This window comes from Megalobrama amblycephala, linkage group LG13 (genome assembly GCF_018812025.1).
Source record: "Megalobrama amblycephala isolate DHTTF-2021 linkage group LG13, ASM1881202v1, whole genome shotgun sequence".
Classification (NCBI taxonomy): domain Eukaryota; kingdom Metazoa; phylum Chordata; class Actinopteri; order Cypriniformes; family Xenocyprididae; genus Megalobrama; species Megalobrama amblycephala.
The window spans coordinates 25,103,838-25,124,316 of record NC_063056.1 but is presented as its reverse complement, the minus strand read 5'-3'; the positions used below and the strand labels follow the sequence as shown (position 1 = coordinate 25,124,316).

The window sequence follows — 20,479 nt, the reverse complement described above, 5'->3', positions numbered from 1 at the left end:
ACAGATTAAATGTTGTATGTCTTGAAAGACAGGTTTACCTTAACCATGCATGGCACATTATAACCTTCATCAGAATGAAGGAATGAAGGAAACTGGAATAATGCATTCAGGTGATCCCCAACCACTTTTAAACTCTAAACCAAAGTACTTTTATTTTAAAGCACACAGTATTTTAACACAAATGGAGTTCTGTCTCAATCCAGCAGAGACAGATTATAGATCATTAACGAGGGAGATGCCACTGTTTGGAGCAATTGGCTGTTATAAATCACATTTACAGTCAGCCTTGGAAAAACATTTTTTTTTTTTTTGGAATGTAATTTCTAGTTTGGCAGGTGGTTTAATTGAGACCGAAAGAAGAGATAAAAAGTCTGTTTGTTTTATCTTAATTTTTTTATTCAATGCGATCTATCAAAACAGTGCTTTTCTCTAAACATTTAGTAGGCATGAGGTAGAATTTAAAATGTCTTAAAATGTGTGAGCATTAAGATGTGTTTTCTGCTTTGTCAATGCAAAGATCAATTGAACTAACATTCCTATATACATGTTTCTTCTGAATCTGGTGAATATTAACTTTGAATTATTTTGGTTGTCCAGTGTTGATGATATATCACACAACTGCTTTGTCTTGCTAATATATTTTACAGTCTGAAGTCTGAGATGAAATTCTGTTGTCAGGATGAAGTGTTTTCTTGGGTCTCCCCATGGCAGTGTCTTCCTGAGAGAGATGCTGAGTCCGCCACACCTCTCTCACTTTCCTCTTCCCTGTCCCTTCTTTTCGCTCTCCTCTTCCTTTTTACAGTTTCTGAAGGCCCTTCCCAGGGTACCCCACCTAAGAGAGAGAGGAAAAATATTTTTCATCAGATGTGGTTTATATTCTATGTAATTCCAAGCCTTGCCACCAGATGCCAGTACAACAGCAGCAAAAGTCATGCCTGGTTGTCAGAAAATATGAAAGTCAGAAGGATTCTCAGGCTAAAAAATGATCACAGTTATGATAAGCACACAGAGATGAATCAAGGTTAGTAATGGTACCCACTGTGTCTACCACATGGCAAAGAGGAGGGACGGAAGTTTTCCAAAAGTTCCTCGCTTCTGAATCCGGATGGAATGGGAACAGTGAAGGAGGATGACAGAAACAGAACTTAGTTATTGTTTTGCACATCTATTCTTAACCACTTAGTGTCGACATTATTTTTAGTGGATGCATGACATCAGTTTCCTTTAAGTTCACAAACATGTCCTGGTAGATAATCTAATGCTAATATAGTCATTACTGCCAAACACTTGCAAGGAGAATCTTACCCATGTGCTGTAAAATAATGCTTATTCAGATATTTTCTTACCTATCCGAGGAAGTTTGCCTTAGCATGTTTTCTGACCAGGAACTGTGTTTGACTTTCTGGGGAGAAAACATAACTTATTTTCATGATAACAGTCAGTTTGAATCCACTTACTAACTACTAAAGAACATGCACCTAAAAAATAACATTATTAATTTCATAATTAGGTTATCAACCACAAAATGGTTTAAAAAGCAAAACACAGACAGACAGACAGACCAACCCACCAAACTATACTGGCTGACCTGTATGCCTGTGTCAAAAGATCTGGAGTGTGTTTTGGGAGAGGGACACGGCGATAGTGAATTTCTTTTGGGAGGAAGGGGAGGAGGTAACAGACTGGAATGGGGAACTTGATACTCCTCCTGTGATATCTGTAATAGTGAGAGAGGAATGAGATTAACCAACCATTAAAGTCAGAGTGAAGTGAAGAAATCACAGACTCAGGAAAATAGATAAACCTACACATACATTCACCTTTACTGTCTAAACAGACAATACATAATGACAAACATCAGAACAGACACCTGAGAATACAAAATGCTTGATAAGATAGAGTTTAATCTAGCGTCGCATGCTCCGATAATAAAATTCTAGCAATTAGGGATAAGCCATTATTTTCATTTCATTGACACTAACCGATAAATGCCAGATATTAATATTCAATACTAATTTGTCTAAATAAAATAATAATAATAATATGTTAAAACTAAAAACAATAACAACAAACTCATTAATGCAAATATCTAATTATAGCCAATTGACCCTTCGCCGGGAGTTTGATTGACAGGCAATCTAACCAATCATAACGCCATTTTGTCCGACAAAGCAGTTAGGGGAGTTAGTAGATTAACGTTGGTGGACTTGAACTTGAAAAATGGTGTGTACTGACATCTTTCCGCGGTTGAAACAACATTCCTTATGATGTTCATTCATGTTTATTTGATGCTATAAATGAACTAATAGGAAGAGATGATTGGTTCACGAGTCGCTTGAACTGAGGCACTACAGCGATCTGTCACGACACATTAAAGAGCCACAAAACGGTATTTATTTACTTAAAAATGACAACATTTGAAATTTGAGACCTTGTTTCAGATCAAAAAGTAACCTGCTTTGTCTTTTCTTGTCGACGTGTTGTCTCACTGTTTGAGAACATGATGTGTGGTGTGAGAGCGGTATGACTTGTCGGACGTAGCAACGGTAACTAAAGGGGGCGGGTCTTTGCGAATGGTCAATTACATGGCAGCAACTCAATGCATTCAGGCATGTACCTTTATTGATTAATAACGGATTGTAAATTCTCAACACATTATTGGATATTGTATAAAAGATCTTCGTTAACTATTCGAAGGAAAATGCACTGGTACTTAATGATATATAAAGCTTGGGTTATTAATTTTACCTTCATATTCCTGTTGTCTTATTCAACAGAAATCAACTGGCAACTATATTATAATCGTTGTGTACCTCCCGTTAGAACTGAACTTGGTAAAACTGCCTTTAAATATGCCGCAACCTCTGACTGGAATTGTTTTCAAACAAAACTGAGGCTACATAACTTGGTGCCTTTGAGTCATTTTGAAACTGTTATACATTATTTAGAGAATGAATTAATGGCGTGTAAATGTTTTTAAAATGTTTTATTTTATTATATGTTATTATTTGTTGAATATGTGTATATGCAAATTCAGACTGCTTATCTTGGCCAGGACACTCCTGTAAAAGTAATTTCAGTGAAGTTTTCTCCTGGTTAAATAAAGGTGAAATAAATAAATGAAATAAATAAATGTAGACATGGTAAAGATGATCTGTTGAAGTTCAAACTGAGCATCAGAATGGGGAAGAAATGTGATTTAAACCACTTTTAACGTGGCATGGTTGTTGGTGCCAGACAGGCTGGTCAGAGTGTTTCAGACTCCTGGGATTTTCACACACAACCATCTCTAGGGTTTACAGAGAATGGTCCAAAAACGAGAAAATATCCACTAAGCAGCAGTTCTGTGGGCGAAAATGCCTTGCTGCCAGATGTCAGAGCAGAATGGCCAGACTGGTTTGAGCTGATAGGCAACAGTAACTCAAATAACCACTCGTTCCAACCGAGGTCTACAGAAGATACAATTCGCATGGGCTCACCAAAATTGGGCAATAGAAGATTAGAAAAACGTTGCCTGGTTTCATCTCTCTCGATTTCTGCTGCCACATTCAGATGGTAGGGTCAGAATGTGGCGTAAACACCATGAAAGCATGGATCCATCTTGTCTTATATCAATGGTTCAGGCTGGTGATGGTGTAATGGTGTGGGGGATATTTTCTTGGCACACTTTGGGTCCCTCAGATTCGCATAATGAATGTGCAGCGAGACAAATCTGCAGCAACTGCATGGTGAAGTATGGACCAAAATCTCTAAGGAATGTTTCCAGCACCTTGTTGAATCTATGCCATGAAGAATTAAGGCACTTCTGAAGGCCAATGGGGATCCAACCCAGTACTAGCAAGGTGTATCTAATAAAGTGGTCGGTGAGTGTAAATTGTAAACTTTAGATGATGGCAACAGTAATGTAAATGTTAAAACAGGGGAAATGAGCATTCACAATAATATACACAGTGCCAATACTGTGCATTCCTAGTTTAATCACCTATAATCTAGTCATTACACTGCTGTATATTTAGAGTACCAGTTTGTTTAATGTGAATGCATTTTGATTGAAAGGACAGTGTGAGATCTAGAGGTCTTGGCGTTTTGTGTGAATGTGGTTAATAATACAAATATAATACAAAAATGCAAAAAATGCACAAAGAATATTTAAGAACATATGAGTAAACATTTAAGGGTGAAATCTCATGAAATATTCAATAAACTCTAGATAATGTAAGCAGTCATAAAATTCAGTAAGGATGTAGGTTTCAGATTGGCAAGCAAAAGTGTTAATACTTTATCTCGATGGTCAACTTCAGACATTCTACTAAGTAACTTTGCAACTATATGTCAACTAACTGTCATTAGAATGTTAGTAGAATGTCTGCTTTATATCTGCTAACACTTTATTTTGATAACATTTCTCCCAACAGACATTCTATTGAATATAAGTAACTTTCCCTGCAAACAAGCCCCTGCGGGGCCCATGCTGGCTTTTTGCGGGCACAGTGGGCTAGGGCCAACCCACACCAAACCTAAACAGGCACAGTGTGGGCTTGCCCAGGCGGGGCCCCCAGCTTTGGGCTCACTGTGGGGTCTCTGTGAGCAGCCCACACTAGCGGACTGCCCACATTAAGCCCATGATGACCCAGTGTGGGCCAGCCCGTTCGGGCCCAGAGCAACTTTTGTACCTTTGGGCCTATGCAGGTTTTGTGTGCACACCCACTTTCATTTCCCACGCTCTGTGTGGCTGCTTTTTAAAATTTAATGTGAAATTCAATAAGGCCTTCCATTTATAACTCTGAAGGGTTAGTTCACCCAAAAATTAAAATTGTCATTAATGACTCACCCTCATGTCGTTCCACACTCGTAAGACCTTCGTTCATCTTCGGAACACAAATTAAGATATTTTAGATTTAGTCCGAGAGCTTTCTGTTCCTCCATTGAATATGTATGTACAGTATACTGTCCATGTCCAGAAAGGTAATAAAAACACCATCAAAGTAGTCCATGTGACATCAGTGGGTTAGTTAGAATTTTTTGAAGCATCGAAAATACATTTTGGTCCAAAAATAACAAAAACTACGACTTTATTCAGCATTGTATTCTCTTCCGGAATTCTTTCCATTGAATTGATTCCATTGAATTAATTCCATTGAATTGATTCCATTGAATCAATTCCATTGAATCATTTCTTCTGTCGGCATTGGTAATGCACTTTTACATTGCCGTGGTTGTTTTTGGCGATTAGGACATGCGCGACACGCACACTTATGCACCATTTTAAAAAATATATAGCAATACCAAAATAGATGAAGAAGAAGAAGCGGAATCGTGAACGTGGATTGACAACAGACCCGGAAGAGAAGACAATGCTGAATAAAGTCGTAGTTTTTGTTATTTTTGGACCAAAATGTATTTTCGATGCTTCAAAATGTTGCGGATGTCCTAATCGCCAAAAGCAACCACGGAGACATAAAAGTGCATTACCAACGCCAACAGATGAAAGGATTAAATGGAATCAATTCAATGGAATCAATTCAATGGAATCAATTCAATGGAAAGGATTCCGGAAGAGAATACAATGCTGAATAAAGTCGTAGTTTTTGTTATTTTTGGACCAAAATGTATTTTCGATGCTTCAACAAATTCTAACTGACCCACTGATGTCACATGGACTACTTTGATGGTGTTTTTATTACCTTTCTGGACATGGACAGTATACCGTACATACATTTTCAATGGAGGGACAGAAAGCTCTCGGACTAAATCTAAAATATCTTAAACTGTGTTCCGAAGATGAACGGAGGTCTTACGGGTTTGGGACGACATGAGAGTGAGTCCTTAATGACATAATTTTCATTTTTGGGTGAACTAACCCTTTAATTTTACAGTTTTTGTTTGGCAGATGCTTGTGCCAGTCATTGACCATTTCGTTTATAACAATCTTTAAATTTTATTTTTATTAATGATATACATTTGGCACCTTGTGCTGCCAGATTTATTGTTGTAGATTAATAGTGCGGGCCCTTTGTGGGCCTAGTGAGGGCTTCCTGGGGGCTAAGTGAGGGCTGCCCATGCAGGGCCAGCGCTAAGGGGTCAACGTTTTGCCAGCCTGCTGGGGGCCCTTACGCTAGCTCTAAGTGGGCCTGTAAAGGGCCAGTGCAAGCTTGTTTGCAGGGTTCACAGCTACATGTCAACTTATTCTACTAATCCAAACCCTAACACCAAACCCTAACCTAACAGTCTACTTAGAGTCTATTACAGCCTACTAATACTCGAATGAGAGATAGTTGACAAGTTACTTACAGTTAGTAGAATGTCTAGTGGACCATCAAAATAAAGTGTAACTGCAAAAGAATTATGCACTCTCACCTTTTTCATACAAGCCAGTTTTTTCATTACCAGCTCTACATCCTCATGATCATCCTCGTCATCTTCATCTTCATCTTCATCTTCATCCTCTTCCTCATTCCCCCCTGCCCTCCTGCCTCCCGCTGGCAGGTAGGGCTCAATGAGGATGGACTCCGTGCCTCTGATGTCACAGCGGCAGTAGGGACATGTGTGTCCATCTGACTTCTGCATATTAGAGGGAGTGACACAACTTTCAAAATGCAAATTCACCTACTTATCTAATACACCAAAACCATGGACTCAAGTTCTTAGTTCCCAGAGACATCATACAACATGAAAGATCTACTGATCTCTTGGCATCTTACGAAAATGAGTTGCACAATGCTTGAATGTGTTACAATAACTCTAGAGCTGCAGAAAAGCATCACATCCTCTCATTCTCTAAGGTAAATGTTATCTTAACATGCAATGATGTGTAACTGTGAACTTGAGAGAAGTGGAAAATCAGTCACACGCACACACACGCTTGATCAAACACAGGCAGGAAGCTTCAGCCAAAAAGTCAGGTCATGCTGCATGACACTGTGGCATACACTAAAATTCGTGCAGTACTACTTCCTGAATGACTCTGCTTTTTGCTAGTATTTATCAGTTTATGTTACTGGTTTATTGATATTAAAAGAATTATACTCTATTAAGGTGTTCTATTTATTATGTTTATATATTTGACAGAACACAATCATGTATTCATGTATTGTATAGCTGTTCTGATTGTGGTTTTTTTTGGGTGTAACCTCAACATAATTGCTCGTAAGTGTGAATTCAAGTGTGAATGGGAGATGTAAATATAAAGGTTTGAGGGCAATAAGAAAATAACATACCTGCCATCCAGTCAAGCAGGGCTGACACAGCAGATGCCCACAGGGCTGAATACGAGTGTCCTTATCTCGTTCTGTGCAGATTTTGCAGAGCTGAAATGTGCTGCCAATCTCACAGTATAACTCATACTGCTCCTGATGAGAGAAGGTGAACAAATGAAGGAGAGAGAAAGAAGTCCATCTTGCATTAGAGACAAAAATGCACTTGCATTCAAGAGATAAAAGAAACAAGCAAATCATACATAAATTTGAAACCTTAATTTATTAACTTTTAGTTACCTCTGTGACTTTGACTCGACCCTTGTTAGCCGGACTGCACAGGCTGGTGAGGTCAGGGTTCACATCGCGTCCATCGGGGTATAAGTAGCTGCAGATGTTAGTATTTCAGATTATGGTAACGTGGTGACAGATTTAATTTCAGTGTTTATTTTTTTCCCTAAATTAATACACACCAGCCCTCCCTGAAACCTTGTATGAGTGCTTGGTAGAGAGGTGTATTCTGGGGAATGGTTTGCACGATGCTGCCATCACTGGTCACGTGACCAATCGCCCACTGACCCATTTGTGTGCAACTGAGACGAAAGATGTAGCTGTGGATGCACAGAGAAATCCAATAAGAGTTTTAATATTATAGTTAAGTATCCAATAATAAATACTTGTTTATTTTTAACCCTGATATTGTCTGCTGCATGCCTCACCTGCCAGGACGATGTCTGTAGTGCTCCAGTCGGACCCTGACCTGGTCGTAGGTGAGAAACGCCATGTATCCAGGGTGAGTTACTGCTAAGTGATTCCAGTTCCTTATCAAAGTTGACCAGGGCTAAAGGGAGAATAGATGATTAAATAGCTTTATATTTTGAAAGGTGCCCTAGATTCAAAATTTTTTTTTACCTTGGCATAGTTGAATAACAAGAGTTCAATACATGGAAAAGACATACATTGAGATTCAAACTCCATTGCTTTCTCTTTCTTATGTAAATCTCATTTGTTTAAAAGACTTCCGGAAACCACGCGGATCTCAATGTAACACCGACTGTTACGTAACAGTCGGGGTGTACGCCCCAATATTTGCATATGCCAGCCCATGTTCCCAACATTATGAAAGGCATTAGCAAGGGCAGCCAGTAACGTCTGGATCTGCACAGGTGAATCAACAGACTAGGTAAGCAAGAACAACAGCGAAAAATGGCAGATGGAGCAATAATAACTGACATGATCCATGATAGCATGATATTTTTAGTGATATTTGTAAATTGTCTATCTAAATGTTTCGTTAGCATGTTGCTAATGTACTGTTAAATGTGGTTAAAGTTACCATCGTTTCTTACTGAATTCACGGAGACAAGAGCCATCGCTATTTTCATTTTTAAACACTTGCAGTCTGTATAATTCATAAACACAACTTCATTCTTTATAAATCTCTCCAACAGTGTAGCATTAGCCGTTAGCCACGGAGCATATAGCCTCAAATTCATAGAGAATCAAATATAAACATCAAAATAAATACTTTACTCACATAATTCGAAGCATGCATACAGCATGCATGACGAACATATTGTAAAGATCCATTTGAGGGTTATATTAGCTGTGTGAACTTTGTAAATGTGCTGTAATATAATCGAGAGCTCCTGTGGCAGGGAGCACGCGAATTAAAGGGGCGGCGCGCTGAAAAAATCAGTGCATAGTTAATGATGCCCCAAAATAAGCAGTTAAAAAAATTTATTTAAAAAAATCTATGGGGTATTTTGACAGACACATTCAGGGGACACCTTAGACTTATATTACATCTTGTGAAAAAGCATTCTTGGGCACCTTTGAAGTGATTAAAACATGAAAAAGAAAATGACAAAGGACCAAAATGCAAACAAACTCAAACAAAAAGTAACGGGAGGAATGAAAGGACCAGGAGGTCATGTTCTATTGTTGGCACTTTTAATAAATAGAATATAAAATAAGGCCTTAAAGGATTAGTTCACTTTGAAATGAAAATTACCCCAAGCTTTTTACTCACCCTCAAGCCATCCTAGATGTATATGACTTTCTTCTTTCTGATGAACACAATCGGAGAAATATTAATAAATAACCTGACGCATCCAAACTTTATAATGGCAGTGAGTGAGGATCAACAAGTATCAGCTGAAGAAAGTGCATCCATCTATCATAAACATACTCCACATGGCCACGGGGGGTTAATAAAGGCCTTCTGAAGTGAAGTGATGCATTTGTGTAAATAAATAAAAAATATCCATATTTAACAAGTTATGAAGCAAAATATCTAGCTTCCACCAGACCACCTTCCGTATTCAAATTCCAAAAAAAAAACGGAACTGCTGTCGCGTCAGTTAAGCTTTTTCCGTAAGTTGAATACGGAAGGTGTAGGACGTAGTGTAAGTGTTTTGAACTGCGAGAGGCTTTGCACTTTCTTCGTAAGTTGAATATGGAAGGCGGTCTGGCGGAAGCTAGATATTTTACTTTATAACTTGTTAAATATGGGAAAGAAAAAAATGTTTATGATTGATGGATGTGGATGGAGACACTTCTTCAGCTTCTTCATTTAGATGCGTCAGGATATTAATATAACTCTGATTATGCTCATCAGAAAGAAGAAAGGCATATACACCTAAGATGGCTTAAGGGTGAGTAAAGCATGGGGTAATTTTCATTTGAAAGTGAACTAATCCTTTAAATTTGTAAGAAATATATTATAGATATATTTTATATAAACTCTTTTATTTTCTATTAAATTTCTATGGGGTTTGCCATTTTGCAATAAACATAAAATATATATCAAAATTAAATAGATAAAATCTGAGCTTCACAAATCAATTTGTGTAAAAACATGGTATAGAAAGGGTCCAAATAATGTTGTTTTAGGGAATTTGTAATAAATATAATATAATATTATGTTTTTTGGTCATTAAAATGAGTTAAAGGGTTAGTTCACCCAAAAATGAAAATTCTGTCATTAATTACTCACCCTCATGTCGTTCCACACCCGTAATACCTTTGTTCATCTTCGGAACACAAATGAAGATATTTTTGATGAAATCTGAGAGGTATATGACTCGTCCATAGACAGCAAAATAATCAACACTTTCAAGGTCCAGAAAGGAACTAAAGACATCGTTAAAACAGTCAATGTGACTGCAGTGGTTCAACCTTCATTTTATAAAGCGACGAGAATACTTTTTGTGAGCAAAATCAAAACAAAAATAACGATTTTATTTAACAATCTCTTCTCTTGCCTGTCATTATTCTTACGCAGTTGCCGCTGTAAGCACAGTGATATTGCCGTCTATGGACGAGTCATATACCTCTCTGATTTCATCAAAAATATCTTCATTTGTGTTCCGAAGATTAACGAAGGTCTTACGGGTGTAGAATGACATGAGAGTGAGTAATTAATGACAGAATTTTCATTTTTGGGTGAACTAATCCTTTAATTATTTCTTTATTTTTACTACAATAAAATTAATATCAATATTATGTAAATTACAAGATTTTTGTATAATTTTAATTGTTAATCACAGCCATATGGTCAATCAGGCCAAAACGCTCATTTGATGTGGGTAAAATGAGTCTCAAAAAAAACCCAAAAAAAAACAAATTAAGAAGCATTTGTCATGTGAGCAACCAAAGCATATTACAGGTATTGTCTAACAGAAGTTCTCCTCAAGCTCAAGATACCTGAAAAAGCCTGGTGAAAATATCAAACTCAAAGATGGATATGTGATCGTTACAAGTGAGATCAACTGTGGACTTCAAAGCCATGGCCTCCATTCCCTCTTCGAAGTAATGAACCCTCTTCAACTGCTGTTTAAAAACGTTCCACTGCACTATACACCTGAAAGAAAGAGAGAGGGATGATTGTCCAAAAATGGATGCATATGGTTTAAGTGGTTAATACACATTCAATCAATTATTTTTTGTTATACTTGTGTCCAAAAGCCTTCCTCCAGAAATCTTTGGCCTCTGTCTTTGTAACCCTATAAGTATCACCCTGAAATCGTCCCCCAGGAAACAGAGTTCGTAGTTCGTTCAACATGTGGCTGAACAGAAGTGACAGCTTAGTAAGATTTCTCCTGAAAGAGAAAGCAAATTAAAACATATTTTTTTAATTAATAAATATGAACAAAAATATTTAGAGTGTGTTGCACACAGTAAAACATATCTGTCTGTATATAAAGTTGGCACAGTGCACAGGAGAGCTGTGGTGCTTATTTACTAATTTGAGGACATATGTCGATTGTTGTGTGATATAATCATGTTAACAAGTTTATAAAGAACATATTCCTGCATGCACACAAACACCCAAAAAAGAAACAAAAAACTGATATAAGCACAACACACTCTAAAGTACTACAAACAGGAAGTAGTACTTTGATACATCCTGTCCTGAGTGTTTGTGGTGACAGAATTTTCCATTACTAATTGATCAAAGAGGTTGTCATGGTAATGTCAGCATCCTCTACACAACCCGGCACAGATCGGCACCATTCATCTGTTATACTCTTTTTGTCAAAAAATCTGCACGCTGATTCTTTATAAAGAAAGCTGCTCCTAAATGTAAAGAAAATACATTATATGATATTATATGATATTATATTATATAATAAAAAACCATAACAGGGCAGATGTAATATGCAATCTATTTAAAAATGCTGTAGTAATGTTTGAGCAAAGCACTGCTTTATCCTTTAATTTTAATATAATTATGACTATTAAGAGTTTTGAGAGAATCTTTAAATAATAAATCTTCTTGTAATTGACATTCATTGAGGCTATTTCTGTGTGACTGTGGATAATGTGGTTAATTAGGTTTAACTCTCTGGCCTGGGTCTTAAAATGACCAACTATAGCTTGTATGCAACAGATTTTTCCACTCAGGCAATATGACCGCTTAGTTTCTACTTTTATCTCTAGCTTAGCCACAAAGTACTCAGTGCACCGCTTCTTAGGCTTGAACTTTCCTTTAGTTGTGTTCTTAAATTTTCCACCACACGTTTACACTGTCCTGTCCACTAACCATGTTGACACAGTTTCAGCGTTGCCAAGCAGTCACAAAATAGGTGCAATTAGCTAAATTTACCCACATGTACTGTAATAGGTTTGCTTGGTGATTCCATCCCTTTAATAGTGAATGAATAAGTCACAGGAGCGATAAATTGTATATATATTGTGTGTGTGTGTTTCATGCTTCTCACTGAAAAATTTAAACTTTGAGGAATGGGGTGTGAACCATATATTTATGAAATATATTTATGAAATATATTAAACATATGGTGTTCAGATTATGTATTTCTTCAGCATAGTCGTGTGTGTGCGTGTGTGTGTGCGTGTGTGTGTGTGTGTGTGTGTGTGTGTGTGTGTGTGTGTGTGACATTTCAGGACACAAATTTGTATAATGACATGGGCATGACATAGGTATTACAAGGAGAGGGTGACTTATGAGGACATTACCCCATGTCCCCATTTATCAAAAGGCTTATAAATCAAACAGAATGAGTTTTCTGGAGAAAGTAAAAGTGTGCACAGTTTCCTGTGATGGGTAGGTTTAGGGGTAGGGTTGGTGTAGGGCGATAGAAAATACAGTTTGTACAGTAAAAAAAACATTACGTCTATGGAACAACATATCCCCACAATTCACAAAAACAAATGTGTGTGTTTAAAGTATGTATGCACACACAGTGGTACAGACCGTTTCCCTTCAGATCATTAGTTTTTCTTCACTAAATTTCTAGTGGTATAACATGCTGTGCGAAACATTTAATAATTTGCAGGTCAAGCAGAAAGAAACAGTTCTGCTGTGACCTGTATGATTTGCTATTTAACTTCAGACAGAAGAGAAGACTAAACAATTTGCAGACCTTGCGAACAAGCCATTTATTTACGTTACTTGAAGATAAATGAAGAGTAGACTGAATATTATCTACTGGGTCTCAGGGATTTTAGGTTATTTAAACTTGATATATTATTGACTATATATATTATTGAGTATATTTCATTCTCTCTTTTTGTCATGAATAATAAAAAAAAAGTTTTGTGATCAGGAAGTAAACAGAATGGCCACTGCTGTGCCGAAACATAACATTAAACTGCTGGCTTCCATTGCTAGAGGGAAGTTTCCTCCATTTCCATGATAATGCCGCACTATACACACTGGTCATTAGTAGTCACAGCAGACCAGAAACTTGGTCAAGACTAAATAGGGTCTGCTATCTTTGGTTTCTTAAGACTGAAAATAAGCCGTTTTGTTGCAGTCAGTGTTGTTGGTATAAGGCATACTAGGAACATAGTGTCTTCTGTCGCAAAACTGATGCACATGATATTCTCTTTATACATGTATGGACATGTACGCATTTATATTTGCATTCTTTTGGTGGACATTTTTGCCAAGCATTGTACTTCTGTAGTATGCAGACATTTCACATTAATAAAATGGTTATTTATGTGATGACTGATTTAAACCCACACTGAATCATTTCAAAGAGTTTTAATACTTTTTATGTTTCTGCCTCTTAATCGTAATCTTTTAAATGAGATTACACTATAAAAACCATAGAACCATGAGAGGTTTTATTAGAGAAATGGTGATATTAAAATAGTATTGACATTTATATTATTATACATTTCTGACGTTTTTGTGTTTTTTTAGAGATTTTTTACATAATTCATTTACACAATGCATTTTATACTTTATTATTTATTTATTGCAAACTATATAAAACTCTAAAACAAAAACAATACATCAATTGACATTCTATATTAAAGGACATCTTTGATTGAACTACCTAAAACAAATAGGAATAATCTGCTTTACTTTGCTTGTCTTTGAGATGTTTGAATGTGGACACCTGAAGAACACACATACTGTGACCAGTATGCAAAAACTGAAAACTGCTTGTCTTTGTCTTACCTGTAGCTTGATGTCTCTTCAAACATCTTCTCCTTGCCTTCTTTGAACAGCAGCACAGCTCTATCTGTCTTGTCCAGCAAGTGTCGAATATGGATCCTCAGATAATCACCCTCGTCCCCTCGTGGCACGGACATCATTGACCCCCGGTAGGGAGCCCATACTTCTGTCAGGAGGATGGCCGTCTCCGACACCAGCTCGGGGAGGTACGGCGGACTGTTTTTTAGACCCAGCCTGGGGTCGGTGCTCAGTTTATGCAGTTTGTCCAGTCTCTTGAAAACTTTATCAAGAAGTTTACGGTCCGCACTGGTGGGGGACTGGGAAATGGATTGAGAAGCATCAAGAATTTGACTTCGGCCTGCAGGCCCTGAACGCCTAGCTGTTGCCATCATAGATGAGATGTATCCAATGAGTCACACGTGGAGTGCTAGTCAGCCTATGTTAATGTTCAGACAAGAGTCTGAATCAACAGTTGTCTAAGATAGTGTTGAATCCACTCACTTCCTTCGCACAATTAAGGTCTATTCGATTCAGTTGTCCTCTTGTATGCATGATACAACAATTGATGATCGGTCGAGTCTATGGAGAGTGTCGTTTTTAGCAGAGCTAGCATGAAAAGATGAAAAACTCTGAGGCTATATCTTATCAAATTGTCAGACACAATAACAAGTGGTTAGTTTGTCCCATTATTCTCAGAAAAGATATCTATTTTTAGGTAGCGTGAATTATCTGAAAACCACTTCCCATGTAACTTTTTGTTCGGTTATCACTGATGTTGATGATATAATGATGAAACAGCAGTTTAAAAGTCTCTGTAATTGTAATGATTTTGAAATTAATTGTCATCTTACCACTGCAAAACTTTGTTCTATAATCCAGTTGAAAAATCTTGAATTGTCCATATCATGGTCCACAGGTCAGGTCAAGTGCGACAAAGTGACAAAAGACGTTTGTCACCATTGCCACTGAGGGATACAGATGCTTCACAAGCAGAACAAGAAGAGCTCACTTATTCAAACACCACCTGCAACACCTTACGAAAAGTATGCAGGTTGGTTCCAGATGTCCTCAAAAAATATGCTATTACTCCAGAGAAAAAAAAGCTCCAATGTTCAGGTGTCCTTTTGCCATGTCTCTATTACAAAGATGTTGCGAACAAGCTAAACGAAACCCTAAAACATGAATTCTTCAGATACTAATTTTTGCTCTCAGATCTACTGGCCTCCTGCAACGTCACTCCACCCACACAGCCATTTAGTGCTCTTGCTCAGTCATTATCTCTCTCATCCATATGGTGTCTCTCATTCTGTCTGATTGTATCTCTGTGTCCAAAATTTTGAAGAGGCACTTACACTCACGTTGGTTGCGGACAGGAACTCAAGACATTCACCTCTCTTTCTCCCTCTCTCTCTCTCTCTCTGATCAGTTTCCGGGTAGCTAGGAGGCAGACAAACAGGTTTGTTTTCTTTTGTGTGTGTGAGTGAGCTGTGTAGTATGGGCTGTGTGCAGTTGGGACTCTGTTTGAATTGTGACGTATTGGACAGACCATGTGTGAACAACTTCCTGAATACATAACAAAAGACTATAGAAGGGAGGGAGTGATAGAGTTTCTTTGCTCTTGTAGGGCTGGTCTTAAAATGACATCAATTAATTTACATTCAAACTAATACCATGTTGATATGACTCTACATGCAATGATATATCTTCAATATATAGGGTATATCCCTTTAGAATAAAATAAAATAGAACTACATAAAATAAAAAGAACAACAATCCTAACAGAAATCAAAGACTCAACACATCCACACAGATAAAAAAAAAACGATTTAGAGACTTTGATATTAATCTCATATTAGCAGTTTTCTTGAGATTTAACTTGATTTAAACAGTTGGCTCTTTGTGGCCCTCTAAAGGACAAAAATTGAATGGTATAAGCTTCTCTTGACCATGCCATGTGTAACTTATTACATTTGTTTGTAATCTTTATTTATTTTTAGTTTTTAAAATATTATATTCAGGTAACCCATATTTTTTTTCTTCAGGATTTTCCTGAATAATCCATAGCCTATGAAATAATCATTACGCTGAATTTATATTAATTTTTCATTTTTAAAATATTATATTATAAAACCAAGGGCGTAGATTTGCTGCCTGTTATTATTTTTTTTAATTAAAAAATAATAATAATAATCTATTTTATGTGTAGTGTTAATAATTTATTTCTTCTTTTCTTTCTATCTAATCTATCTATCTATCTACACCTCATAACTTTATGAAATTTATGTATAATCATTCATCAAATTCTAACATAACTGAGCGATTCTAAAAAGAAAGAAATTATGTTAAAGGGATAGTTCACCCAAAAATGAAAATTTGATGTTTATTTTTAAGAGTTTATAAGAGTCAAAAAATATGCACAGACAAATCCAAATTAAACCCTGCGGCTCATGGCGGCACATTGATGTCCTAAGACACGAAACGATCGGCTTGTGCGAGAAACCGAACATTATTTATATAATATTTTACCTCTAATACACCACTATGTCCAACTGCGTTCAGCACTCGCTTAGTGAGGTCTGATCGCGCTCTGACAACTGAAGTAATGTCTAGCACTCATTGAAGTATATGCGCGAGACATCACTGCCATTGTCAGAGTGCGATCAGACCTTACTAAGCGAATGCTGAACGCAGTTGAACATAGTGGTGTATTAGAGATAAAAAACGATATAAATAATGTTCGGTTTCTCGTACAAACCGCAGGGCTCTCAAGTTTTGAACTGAGTTCAGAGTGAGATTTCGGCGGCGGCGGCGGCAGCGACGGGGATTTGGGTGGGGATGGGGGTCTGATATGAAAAATGACACAAATTCGTACAAATAAAAAAATATTTATTTAATTCAGCATTTTAGTGTGTATGTGAGTGAGTGAGTGAGTGAGAGAGATAGAGAGATAATGGTAATATAATCATACACATTTTATTTTATTTTTTTCCTCAACATTATAATGTGAAACAATATAAACATGGAAACCATATTCTGACTCTAGTGTACATTATATGTAAATTACGTTCTGCAGTGTTTTTTCCCGCTTGCTGCTTGAGCTTATAATGCTTGTTCTTTAGGACGATATTTTTTGTTTACACATATTGTTTAATGTTTTAAACTGAATGAAAACCTTAAGATAAAACGTAAACTTGTTGTGTATATTACCTAATAATAAGTTTGTTCAGAAATGGTGATGACAACTTGAATAAAAAAATGTTTAAAAACGTCTCTCATTTTCTCAAAATAATCGCAATTTAAAGCTGCTGTCCGCAATTTTTGGCCCTCTAGCGGTTAATAAACAGAACAGCACGCGTCTTGCGGAGGAACATTCTAGCCGGAGCTACTTTTCTCCGTGTATGTCTATGGCGAGTCACGCAGTTACTGTGATACTCTGCGGCGGGTCCTACCAGTCATGTCTGAAATAGTCCGAATATAAACACTTATTATAAGTGTACCATAATGATTCAGGGTAAGACAAAAACACGGTTTGGAAAATGGATTCATGTTGTATATTCTCATTATATAATTTTTGTAAATTTTTAACACAAAAAAAGTTGCGGACTGCAGCTTTAAATACACGAATATTCATTTTTTTATTAGCCCAAATATTCGAATACAATATTTTGGAAAAATGCCCATCCCTACTAGCTAGGCAAGTTCACGTAAAGTACTCTGGATAAACTGTTAACTAACCTACCAGCTGCCTGGACACAAAGATGACTTACTGTACTCATAGTGTATGGTCCCATATCAATCACGATCAGTCTGTAGCCAGATGTGAATCAATGTGACTGACAGATGTCCTCTTCTAACTACTTAAGCGAGCATCTGAATCAGTGAGCGAGCCCGTGAATCACAGAATGTATCGTTGGAATCAGAACGTAAACATTGTTGTGGAGGGAATATCTAAATCTTACCCGGATACAGCAATTCTATTTTCGGATTGACTGTCCGGTAGCTATATTTTTTTATTAGATTAACTGGTGCGGGGCCTTCTGAACTCTATGGGGAACTCGCTTGATTCCTCTAATAGCGGCGCAACTTGTGCGTTATCCTGGAGATTTCTCTGCGTGAGAAATACAAGGTGTGGCGTGTGAGCGTGTGAACGGGTTGAAATGCGTGTGTCTCATGCCCAATGCGTGAGACTTGAGAGCCCTGAAACCGATCGTTTCGTGTCTTAGGACATCAATGTGCCGCCATGAGCCGCAGAGTTTAATTTGGATTTGTCTTTGCATATTTTTTGACTCTTATAAACTGTGTTACCATTCACTCGCATTATAAGACTGACAGACGGCAACGGTTGGAGTTAAAAATCATCATTTGTGTTCTACTGAAGAAACAAAGTCACCTACATCTTGGATGCCCTTCAGGGGGGGGGGGATAAACATCAAATTTTCATTTTGGGGTGAACTATCCCTTTAAAAATTGAAACCGCCAGTAGGCGGCAGCGATTCGCTGTTTGCTTAAAGGTCCCGTTCTTCGTGATCCCATGTTTCAAACTTTAGTTAGTGTGTAATGTTGTTGTTAGAGTATAAAAAAAATCTGTAAAATTTTAAAGCTCAAAGTTCAATGCCAAGCGAGATATTTTATTTAACAGAAGTCGCCTACATCGAACGGCCAGTTTGGACTACATCCCTCTACTTCCTTCTTTAATGACGTCACTAAAACAGTTTTTTGACTAACCTCTGCCCACAGGAATACACCAGAGTTGCGTTTGTAGAGTGTGTTTGTCGCCATGTCGTCGAAAAACTGTTATTTGTTATCCAATCACCGGGTCTGATTCCGGCTCAAATTGATAGGGTAAAATTAAAGACATGTTTACAATAACACTGAGCGCGTGCATCTCCACGTTATGGTAAGAGGCGTGACTTTTCCGGGCACGGTGCGCTCAGAGCTGTCGAATCACAACACAGGAACCGCTGGCACAATCAGAACTCGTTACGTATTTCTGAAGGAGGGACTTCATAGAACAAGGAAGTCATCAGGCCGTTTTTATGACAGTGGAAACAGCGGTATACAGATAAGTACTAAAATACTGTGTTTTTTTACACGCGAAACATGAACACATGTTATATTGCACACTATAAACACAATCAAAGCTTCAAAAAACCACGAAAAACGGGACCTTTAAGCACAAGACTCATTTTGTCAAAACACTACACACAATTCACAGATCCACACACACAACTAGCAGAACACCTCAGTTCTTTTGCAAAATGAAACACTTAATTCAAAACTTTATAATAATTTAACAAAACCCAACTTTGACACCATATGGAACACACATGGTTCATATATTCTGATTCTGTTTGATTCATTTACACACTGCTGTGTTCAATCTTAAACACTTGTAACTTTTATACTTTTCTAATGATATAGTCTGGGTTTGATTTTTTCAGAGATATTGTTAGAGTAAAGTACATGAATATATTGACAAAAAAACACAAGATCAGTACTGCACATTGATGAAAATATTTATTTCTCACCACATTGTAAAACCATTCAATACATCCATGCCTTTCCAAATGATACATTTTGCACTGAAAATCAGAACATATTCTAAATACAATATATTACATGAACAAAAACATTTGTGGAGACAAAACAAAAGCATGATTTTAAAAACAACACCTAAGCATCATCTGGCCATAGCACTTCATCCACATCACAGGCGATGTCCTCTCACGCAAGACAGCGAGGGAAGAATCTTCTTGAATGGCGAATCCATCCTTGCACAGACCCTGCATCAATTAGGTCAGGCCTTCTCCATGGCTTGAATGAGGCATATCATACCTTCCATGCCAAAAAAAAAAAAACCTTCTCAATAGGTTAGGTTTAGGGAAGGGACAGTGTGGTGGGAGGTATTGGAGTGAAAATTGTGGACGCTAATGAAACCAGTTTTGGACCAGAGCAGAAAGGTGGAAATTTACATTGTCCCATTTGACAATGTATCTCATCTGCTCTGCATCCATTTGGTCTTCTGCTGTGACGATTTTGTGTAGTCTGTCTAAAATGTGAATATGTGGGCCGTGTTGTAAGGGCCTAAGTTTGCATGCTGGTGGAGGACCCCATTCTGCGTGATTGCAACATACATTGTGATGTTACCACCACGTTGTCCTGGGACATTCAAAATAGCTCTGTGGCCAATGATGTTTCTCCCTCTTACTGCAATATTGCCAATATTGACAAAGCAGTGTCTTGAAATGGCAAAGAAGTGACATTACGTTAGATTTCTGTGTCTAATGTAGAGAAGTGTGTTTAGCGTTGTGCAAAACAATGTGTGTAGTGTTTTGCAAAAAGTGTGAGGCTG

At 37.3% G+C, this 20,479-nt stretch overlaps 1 protein-coding gene across 4 annotated transcripts; it reads right to left on the bottom strand.

Annotated features, from left to right (window-relative positions):
* Window positions 1-24: 24 nt before the first annotated feature.
* On the bottom strand, window positions 25-15,975 carry cblc (Cbl proto-oncogene C, E3 ubiquitin protein ligase). Of its 4 annotated transcripts, XM_048211637.1 has the most exons (13): window positions 14,979-15,971; window positions 14,131-14,733; window positions 11,150-11,296; window positions 10,902-11,058; window positions 7,913-8,034; window positions 7,667-7,804; window positions 7,494-7,581; window positions 7,218-7,349; window positions 6,358-6,561; window positions 1,571-1,717; window positions 1,347-1,402; window positions 1,040-1,095; window positions 26-832 (listed from the first exon to the last, which is right to left on the bottom strand). In XM_048211637.1, exons 2-13 carry the CDS (start codon window positions 14,517-14,519, stop codon window positions 675-677), a joined length of 1,794 nt encoding a protein of 597 aa, XP_048067594.1. In that variant the 5' UTR covers window positions 14,520-14,733; window positions 14,979-15,971; the 3' UTR covers window positions 26-674. The 4 variants fall into 4 exon arrangements, with proteins under 4 accessions (XP_048067595.1, XP_048067594.1, XP_048067597.1 ...); XM_048211638.1 differs by having other exon boundaries at window positions 25-832; window positions 1,040-1,092; window positions 14,131-15,975; XM_048211640.1 differs by having other exon boundaries at window positions 28-832; window positions 1,040-1,092; window positions 1,589-1,717; window positions 14,131-15,770.
* Window positions 15,976-20,479: the final 4,504 nt, after the last annotated feature.

Excerpts from the sequence above, each read along its gene's own strand:
- cblc (XM_048211637.1), bottom strand. The coding sequence starts at position 14,519 with ATGATGGCAACAGCTAGGCGTTCAGGGCCTGCAGGCCGAAGTCAAATT. Across the intron at positions 11,297-14,130 it reads GAAGAGACATCAAGCTACAG|GAGAAATCTTACTAAGCTGT; the intron begins GTAAGACAAAGA and ends TTTCTCTTTCAG. Across the intron at positions 7,582-7,666 it reads CAAGGTTTCAGGGAGGGCTG|CTACTTATACCCCGATGGAC; the intron begins GTGTGTATTAAT and ends TAACATCTGCAG.